The sequence below is a fragment of the Condylura cristata genome, unplaced genomic scaffold (assembly GCF_000260355.1).
Source record: "Condylura cristata isolate star-nosed mole 26May11 unplaced genomic scaffold, ConCri1.0 scaffold00051, whole genome shotgun sequence".
Taxonomy (NCBI): Eukaryota; Metazoa; Chordata; class Mammalia; order Eulipotyphla; family Talpidae; genus Condylura; species Condylura cristata.
In genome coordinates, this window is record NW_004567152.1 from 316,389 (window position 1) to 326,415 (window position 10,027).

The 10,027-nt window shown below is 38.2% G+C and overlaps 1 protein-coding gene across 1 annotated transcript in view; it reads left to right on the top strand.

Annotated features, from left to right (window-relative positions):
• Positions 1–2,055, top strand: part of SNAP29 (synaptosomal-associated protein, 29kDa) — a 39,719-nt gene extending 37,664 nt beyond the window's left edge. The window contains exon 5 of the mRNA XM_004694943.2: positions 850–2,055. Within this exon, the coding sequence (XP_004695000.1) occupies positions 850–1,007 (158 nt within the window). The 3' untranslated portion in view covers positions 1,008–2,055. The remainder of the gene's footprint in view (positions 1–849) is intronic.
• The last annotated feature ends 7,972 nt before the right edge of the window (positions 2,056–10,027 follow it).

Genomic DNA, 10,027 nt, shown 5'->3' on the forward strand with positions numbered 1-10,027 from the left:
CTCCAGCCCACCCATAATTTTCCACCATAGTTTTTTGTTTGTTTGTTTGTTTTTAATGTATTTATTTTTGTGTAGAAGAACTGGGGTATAGGCCAGAGAGAGGTACAGGGGGATAGAAGGATTCACCAGAGACATTGGGAAGCAGTACAGGCATATTTACTGAAAGATACTGCTTAGGGAAGCAGGGAGCAAGACATGTGGGATAGCTCCCTGGAAGAGGATTGAACTTGGGCCAGTGTGGTGGTAGAGCTGAGTCTTAACCCCTAGGTGGAGGTGTCCCAGTTTTGTTTTAATTTTTATTGTAGTAACATTTGCTTCCAACATTGTATCAGTTTAAGGTATATGGCATTGCAAGTCAGCATTTGTCTTTGCTATATTATGGTCTATTTTCCATCCATCACCGTAGAATTGCTCCCCTTTACCTGATTTCACACCACCACTCCCTCTCCCCATCTGGTAAATACCACCTATTCTTTGTTCTTATAACCTAAGAATTTGGTTTTGTTTTGTTGTTGGTTTCCTATTTTAACTGTAAGTGAGGAAGTATTTCACTGTGTGTATATATATATATATATACAACACTTCTTTATCCATTCATTCATCACTGGGATCTTAAAGATTATTTCCATATCCTGGCTACTGTGAATCATGCCACAGTGAACATAGGGGTGCATATATCTTTTCAAATTAGTATTTAAATAAATTATATTTTCACTTAAATGTATTGTACAAAGCCATAGAGTTTAACCTATCTCATGAGAAAGAGAATTAAGTTACTTATGTTGCTAAGCTAAGCAGTTCCTGATGCTATGTTTGCTCAAAACTGTATGTCCTTTCCCTCTCTCACAGATGAGCTGTCCATGGGGCTGGGCCGACTGAAGGACATAGCCCTGGGGATGCAGACAGAAATTGAGGAACAAGATGACATTCTTGACCGCCTCACAAACAAAGTGGACAAGTTAGATGTCAATATAAAAAGCACAGAGAGAAAAGTTCGACAACTTTAAAGACAGAAAGATTTCTACTCCCTTGTGATAAAGTTTCACAAGATTCTTTAAAACACCTAATTTTTGTTATTTTAGTATGCAATTTAATATGTTTGCAAATGTTATAATAGAGTGGGTCTAAAGAGATGTTGTTATGAGGAAATAATGTGTCCCACTTTTTCTTTAAAGTGAATGCCTAGTGTTTTAGTGTGATCATAGTGGCCTGGCCCTGAATATCTTGGTTACCATGCTATTGTGAGCACATTGTGAATTCTCTTAATGCCTCAGAAAAGGGTCAGCATTAAATTTGGTAATAGAGGTGTTGACATTCTTTGCTACTCTGTTGGCAGATGTCACTCAGACTAGCACTATTCACTGTGACATCTAGAAATGTATAAGGAATTGGTTGAGCCTTTCTTCCCCATATGTCCTCATCTTTCTCTGCCCATGGTTAGGAATAGATTCTCCATTGACTTAAGACTGCCTGGCTGATCAACTAGGGGCTTTTTGACTTGGGACTATAACATCACACAACCTTCCTCCACAGAGCTCCACTCAAGACCTCTCCAGGGATCACCCGGACCAAACAGGTATGGCTGTATTCAGTACCTGGAGTCTCAGCCCATTTAGAACTACCACCCCTCTTGCACTTCTTACAAGGTGATTGACTCACTTGGTTCTCTGACACCCAGTTTTAGGACTGGAGCACCACAGGTGATACTGACTTTGTATGGAAAGGTTTGAGACTAAAAAGAAAATTTTATACACACACATGTGTACATGCTTTTACATATACACATATAATCATTTTAATTGACCCAGCTTGTTCAACTGCTCTCCTCTTCTTCAATTTATGAAAGACTAATTTAAAAGCATTAATTTCTGTAAGCAAATTTCTTTGTGTTGGCACCTCAAACAAAATAAATGAAGCCACAAGACTCGTTTCTTTACAAGTTAATTAGAATATTTTTGAAGACACGAAAGTGAGTATTTTAGTAAGATAGGTTAGACCAGAAACTTTGAATGGTATATTTCACCTTGAAATATGGTAAAAAAAAAAAAAAAAAAAGCACAATATGATGTTCTAGCCCATTAAATCCCTCAAAGCAAAGAGAAAACTCTTTAAAGTGCTGTGACTTTGATTTTCTAGCCCATTAAATCCCTCAAAACAAAGAGAAAACTCTTTAAAGTGCTGTGACAATGGATCAGTATTTATGTAGCAATTTTGTTTGTAAAAGTCCAACCCATAATGCATGACCTCCCTGAAAATACCAATAGCCTCTGGTGGCAGACACACCTGTCTGTTATGTTCTGGCCACCACAGGGAATCTGATCCATGCCACAAATGTTAGGACATAATTCATGACCATCAGGTTTAGACATTTATCAGGTGAGCGCTTCATGACTTTTCATGATAATTGGCAAAAAGAAACATTTTAAACAGGTACGCAATTGAAACTAAACAAGTTCACAGAACTTTCATCAAGAAGACTGCTTAAAGGTATGAAGCCAGAATAAAGAGCAATTGTATGTACATTTCCACTCCTAATTTTTTTAGGTTTTATCTCTCTAACACCTTCTTCCATGTGTGTCATATAACTGATTCTGTTTATTGTCGTCATGCATGGACTAAGTCATTATACCACAAACCTAAATTTTTTCAAATAAATGTATGTAAAGGCCACCACCAAACATTCTCTTGAGAGGCCACCCCTTGTGCACATTGATTAGTGATTTAACTGATTTGAAGCAAAGTTAGCACCTTATTATATATACTTTCCCTATCCATTGTTAGAGTAATGAAGTCAACCAGTCCCCTCCTTTTTAATTGTAAGCATATGGAAAGCCAGTTCCCTCACATTTGTAGGAAGTTGTCTTCGCCGACACATTAGAAAACATCATATATTTTGTTCTATTCTTGTTTGAACATTTTAAGACCTTTGCCAGAATGTTGTCTATCATAAGCTACATGCTAAATAGTATGAATTTAACATTCTAAGCAACAGGTTCTTTCTGCTGGGTCCATATCCCTGGTTCCATGCCCACAAAGAGCTGATTGTTGATACTACTTTATAAATCAAAGTTGTTCACATCTTCAAAGAACAAAGGAAGGCCTGAGGGGCCTCTAGAATCTTTGCACTTCATGATTATGATCAAAAAGAAAACATTCTATTCTCTAGCCTTGACATGTCTCATGGAGGTACTCAGAGGTACCAGGGCTGAGATTGGCTTTGGACTTTGAACTTTGGCATTATAAAGACCAGTGACCTCGTCCTTTCCAGATGGGCCAATAAGACAGATTTCTATTTCCACAAAGTGTGCCTTCTAAAAAGTGACTTTTTAACTTTTGTTTTTAACTTATGTTAAGTGTGCTACTAAATAAGTGCATTCTCTTTCAGATAAAACTATTTCTAACATCTAGTGACTTTTAGCTTAAAACCAATAGGATTGCCTCATGTGTATCTTTTTCAAAATCTTTTGGGAAAAGGCCCTGAATTTAACTCAGGTGGCAAGAAAAAATATGTGCATTTTAATTTCTCTAACTTCTTTTTGTGAGTATATAATTTTAAGTGTACACTACATGAATTAAGTAAAAATCTACTTTGTCTTTATAGGCCTTTACTGCAGAATTTTTAACATTATCAGTGTTAAGCATCTAATCAATGAAATGTCTGTACATATTATGAGCTAGTCATTACAATGCTCATGGGGGGCAAAGGAGGGAGAGGCAGAATTTTTGTTCAGCGTCTGTATCAGAACAGTTCTTAATCATGCCTTCAATTCAGCAAATGACCACAGTCCATAAAATAAAATGTGACTTTTTTTTTTTAATAAAACTCTTTTCCTCCTGGTCATTTTCAAAGAGTCAGTGGAGGGCATCCTCCTTGTAGTATTTGTACACAGGACCATATGTATTTGATCCTGACTGCCACATTTAGGCCCATAAATGAGCTTCTTTCTCATCTCCTGTCACAGTGCTTTTCCAGTCTGCCTCCTACCTTCCTTCCCACTCTGCAGCATTCTCAAGATCAAGGGTTGGCTAACTAAACAGGGCCAGAGAGCAAATGTTTTTGGCTCCCAGGGTAAACAATCTGTTATAACTAGTCTACCACTGCAGCACAAAAGCCAAAAACAATTTGTAAATAAGCAAGACTGTGTTCCAATAAAACTTTATTTATGGACACTAAAATTTGAATTTTATATAATTTTAAGCCATAAAATATTATTCTTTAGGGCTTTTTTCAGCCACTTAAAAATGTAATAATTCATAGGATGTGAATTACAGTTGTAATTCAATGTACAAAACAGTTGGTAGGCTGTGTTGGGCCCAGGAGCCAGATACAGTTTGCCACACCCTGTCTAGACTGCTAGAGGGATTCCTGCAGATGAGAAGATAAGAAAGACTGGCCACTTTACTCTGCAAGTGGTTTCTCCATCAGAGCTCCTGACCTCCTGTGTACACCAAAGCCCTGCAAGCAAAGGAGAACAGGTCAAGGCTAGTCTTGGCTCCACCATCTGGCCTCGCTCTTCACCTAGGCTAACCACAGACCTAGGAATTGCTTCTGGGTCTGAAAGTTTGAGGAAGAACATGTAGACGGGCTAGTTCACATTTTAGAATTTTTGTAGGTAGTAGATAATTCAGTTCTTGTGTCCCAAAGACCATCTAGTAAGCATCATCATAAATAAGGAATGATGAGGTCTGATCATGGACTACAGAGTATACTGGGGAAGACAAGGGAGAAGATATTAGTTAGAAAAAAGCAAAATCAAGTTAGCCCATATTTGGGAATTAGAAGTAAAGACTAGCATTTAGATTGTACATGGAAGATGGGCTCCTGATATGAAAGGCCTTATGGGCCATATCAAGGAGTCAAAGTGAAACAGGGCAGAGAGAACTACAAAAAGGGCAACAAGGCAGGAGGCTGGACGGAAGAATAGAATGACCACACACCTGCCAGGGCTTTGAGACCAGAGAGCCACCAAAACACCCCAAAAGGCCAAAAACCAAACCAAGGGCTACAGCAATATAAAACCCACACAATAGGGACCTATGGACTTTAGCCTAGCAAAGGAGTGTCTAATAAGAGAACAGGTTGCTGTGGGTTCTTACCCATGCATACAATTGCAAGATACCTCAGGCTCCAGGAATTACCCTCTTGGGGTTTATTTTACAAACAGGGGAAACAAAGAGTTTATCCACAAGTGGCTGCAGCCTCACCCAGATAACATCAGTGATGGTCACCACCACATCGCCAGGAGTGCAGGACAGCACCGGCCAATAGGGATGGTCGCTACAGGTCTCTCAGAGGCAGTGTCAGAGACTCACCCAGTGTTAACAGCTCTTTGAGACACCAGGCCCAGGGCCTTTGGCGCTCTTTTCAGGCAATGTCGCAATGTCAGAGATGGGATCGAGGCCCAGTCTGTGACAGTCCTTAGGCTTCTCTTCCCTCCTCAGAGGTTGGGTGCCTGATGCTTCTTTTCCTCTTTCTTCAGAGGCTGGAAAGGAGTCTTTCCCTTCTTTGGGAACAGACAGGAGCCAGTGTTGTCTTCCTATCTGGCCTGGGGCTGTGGGTCTTATCTTGTGTGGCTCTCCCTCAGATCCTTGCTTTCACCCACAAGTCATCGTTTAGCACAAATCAGCTCATAGCTTGCCACAACTGACTTGTAGTGGAGCAGCAGAGTGAAAGAACTCTGCTCCTGCTGAAGTAGCTGGGTTCCAGTAACAAAAGCACTGACCTTCAATGACAGGGAGGCTAAGCAAGAGAGTAACAGTCAGATTCACATTTTTAAAGGGTAAATGATAAGATTATTTATATAAACAAACAAATGTAGACATAGAATGAATATGGTTCACCTGTAACTGAAATAGGTAATTGCAGTCATTTTCATAGTCATATAGGATAATGTTCACAAGAAAAATATGGAAACAGAATGGACATAAATCTGTATAGTACTGTTACTGGAAAAAATACATATGTTTTGCCATCTAATTCCATAACAAAACAATCATACTCCCTTTGCCTTAAAATGTGATATTTAAAGTTTACTTTTCACAGTGAATGTGAAAAATGCACTAGCATCTTTATTATGCACAAAGCATCTTACTGCACTGGCAATAAAGACCAAAAAATGCTCTGGTATAGTGACAAAAGGGTGTTATATCTGCCTCACTGCAACTTGCCACGCGCCAACCTAAGCAATCGTGCGAAGAGATGAGCATCACATGCAGTCTCTTACAGCTACTGCACTCTGCCATAGAGTGGAAGCAGCCATAAACAAGATGTGTCTGGATTCTAGTGGGAGTGTGTGAAGCTTTAGCCTATAAAATTTCATTTACGGAAACTGAAATTTGAATTTCATTTAATTTCCATATGTCAAAAACATTTTTCTTTTGATCTTATCCCCAACCATTTAAATAATACGAAAAAAAAAACATCAGTTTTTGTTCATGGGTAATAAAAAAAAACTACCAGTGCACAGGATTTCATCCATGGGCTGTTATAGTCTACAGATTCAAAGTCTTATTGGATGTGTTTCTTTTGCCTTGCACCATTGTGACCCAGTTTGTTTTTTTTTTTTTTTTAACAGTTCTTAGTGCAAAATGAATACCCATTGAGCAGTACTTCATGAATGGGTGAATGAATATTTTGATATTATTTAAACATACCTTTTTGTTGAATTCTATACTTAAAATATTATCTTGGAGCCCTCCCTGGTGGCACAGCAGGTTAAAGCACAGTACTATGAAGCTATCTATAGCCACCACAGCGCAAGTTCAATCCCCAGCCAGGGAGCTGACCCACATGGCATGGCAGACCTCTCCTCACCCGCCTGCTGCTCCCCTCAGCAGTGTATTTCAGTAGATCTGCCTGTTTTGCTACCCTCTCTGTCTCTGGTGAATCCTCTCACCCCACCCCACATCTCCGGTCTATACCCCAGTTCGACATGTATAAATTAAATAAATATTTTTTAAAATACACTAAAGGGTATTAAACCTTGTCAGTTTTGTAGCATGTAAATATTTTTTCCCGTTCAGTAGAAAATCTTTCTCTTTTCCCCCCATGACTGTGCCTTATATCCTCCTTGCACCTTCTTGTCCCCCTTCCCTCTGAACCCCACCGTCCTCAAGATGTTTATTGATGTCCACTGGTTTTTGTCAAATCCTCTATATAATTATGCGGTGTTTGTTTTCATCATTCTAACATGTTTGGCTACATAGAATTCTCTCCAATTTCCTTCATTTTGTTGAGATGGGTGCGTTTTGTATAGTACTCCATTATGTGGATATACCACATCTTCTTGACCCAGCCATCCAATAATGGACATTTAAGATGCTTCCTTGTCATAGCTATTGTAAGTGATGTAATGAGTTTTGGTGTTAAGTTTTGCATTGGATTCTGTGGGGTTTTAATTTGATGGTTTTAAGTCTTTATTTAACACCAAGAGTGGCAGTGCTGGGTCATACAGCATTTCTATTTTTAGTTTTTAAGATTAATCCATATTGCTTTTCTTAGTGATCGAATCAGTTTACAGTCCCACCAACAATGTAACAGGGTTCCTTTTTCTCTGCATTCTCTCCAACACTGTTTCTTATATGTGCTATCTATCAATATTATTTACAGGCTTTTTATCAACTTCTGCTGATATGATATATAGATTGATTTGTGACTATTGCACCATCCTTGTATCCTGGGGTAAACAGCACTTGATCATAGTGTATTATCATTGTGATATACTGTGGAATTCTATTTGCTAGTGTTTGTTGAAGATTTTTGCTCTGATGTTCACCAGGGATATTGGTCTACAATTTTATTTTCTCATGCTGTCTATAACTGATTTCAGTGTTAGAGCAATGTTGACATTGTAAAATGTATCAGGGAGTATTCCTTCTTTTATTTTTAAAAACAATTTGAGCAAGGTGGGCATTAATTCTTCTGTAAAGGTTTGATAAAATTCACTTGTTAAAGTCATCTGACCTGAGTGGTTTTTTTTTTAATTACCATTTCAATTTCTATGCTTTTGACCTGTTTGGTAAGTTGATCTGTTTCTTCCTGAGTTAGTCTTGGTAGACTATGTTGAACTAGAAATTTGTTCTCTTCTTTATTGTTGAGTTTATTGGCATATAGTTAGTAATCTCTTATGATCGGTTGTATTTCTGTACTATCTGTGGTAATTTCTCTTTTCATTTGTGATTCTCTTTAATGTTTCTCTTTTTTTTATTTTTGTTAGCCTAGCTACAGTTTTCTTTATCTTCTTAGAGATAAATCAATTCCATTGATATTTTTGGTACAGTCATTTTAAAAGTGTCTGTTTCATTTATTTCTACTTTTTATTATTTCCTTTATTCTAACTGTGGGTCTTATTTATTACCTCATTTCATGTTGCTTTAGGTATACATCAGATTGTTGATTTAGGATTTTTGCTCTTAATGTGCACCTATATTGCAATATCTTGTCCCTTAAGACTGTTTTTGCTGTATCCCACAGATTCTGGTAGCTCGTATTATCATTTTTATTTGTCTAAAGGTGTTTTTAAATATCTGCCTTGATTTCCTTTTTTATCCAGTAGCTACTAAATAGCATTTGTGTAAACTCCATGGATTAATTTCCTTTTCTTTCCCTTGTACTTGATTTCTAACTTTATGGCATTATAGTCAGAGAGAATAATTGGTATTGTTTTTATCTTTGCAGTTTTACTGACAGTTGACTTGTGCCATAAGATATGGTCTATTTCCCGAAAATGTTCCATGTGCACTTGTACAAAATGTGTATGCAGTGGCTTTTAGTTGCAATGTTCCATAGATATCTGCTGGACCTATTTGGTCTAGTTCCTCATATAAGGCAATTTCATTATTGTCTTATTGATCTATCCATAGCTGAATTGGGGTGTTAAAGTTTCCTTGAATTATTTTATCACTCTCTCTTAAGTACTGTTATTGTCTTATGTATCTTGGGTTGGTCTGCCATCATTCAGTCGTTTTTGTTTTCTTTGTGTGTGTGTGTTGTGTTAGACACTTAATTACAATATAACCCACCTCTAGCTCTTATTTTCTTTCTTTTTTTGTTTTATATATTTTTATACAATGTATGCCTTTTCATCTCAGTTGTAGTCCCTATGGAATTCATACCACCAGTTCACCCATATGCTATCACCATAGTCCCTTGAGCTCTTCCCACCCTCTTTTTTTTTTTTAAGATTTATATATTTATGGGCCCTCTCTGGTGGCGCAGCGGGTTAAAGCACAGCACTAAGAAGCTTGAGCTACTTCCGCATGAGTTTGATCCCCGCCTGCCCCGGAGGTGACCACATGGCGTGGCAGACCTCTCCTGGCCTGCCCACTGCTCCCCTCAGCAGTGTACTTCCTCGATCTGCCTGTTCTGTTCCCCACTCTGTCTCTGATGAATCCTCTTACCCTCCGCATCTCTGGCCTCTACCCCAGTTCTGTATGAATAAATAAATAAATCTTTAAAAAATAAAGATTTATATATTTATGCATGTAAGAAGTAGTACAAGCCAGAGGTGCAGGGAGTGGTGGTCAAGAGGATTCACAAGAGACAGAATGGGGAGCAGAACAAGTGACTGAAATACACTGCTGAGGGGAGCATGGAGCAAGACAGGAGAGGTCCGCCACGCCATGTGGGTCACCTCCCTGGTTGGGGCATTTGACTTGTGCTTCAGTAGCTGTGCACAGCTTCATAGTGCTGCTCTTTAACCCCTTTCCACCAGGGAGGTCCCTTATTTCCTTTCTTACTTGGAAGTTATTTTATCAAATAAAATAGACTGTTTATCCATTTTGATTTTTTTTATTTTGATTGCAATTTGCTTGTGTAACTGTCTTCCAGGCTTTAACTCCTGAGTCTCCCTTGTCTTTGTTGGCAAGATGGATTTCTGGTAAACAGCAAAAAAGTTGGAGTTTGTTTTGAAATTCATCCAGCTGCTCTACAGCTCTACATCTTTTGCATGATGAATTCAGGTCTTTACATTTAGCATGATAATGAGACGTAAGTGCTCGGTTTTTCATTTTCTTTTTTTTTTTTTTT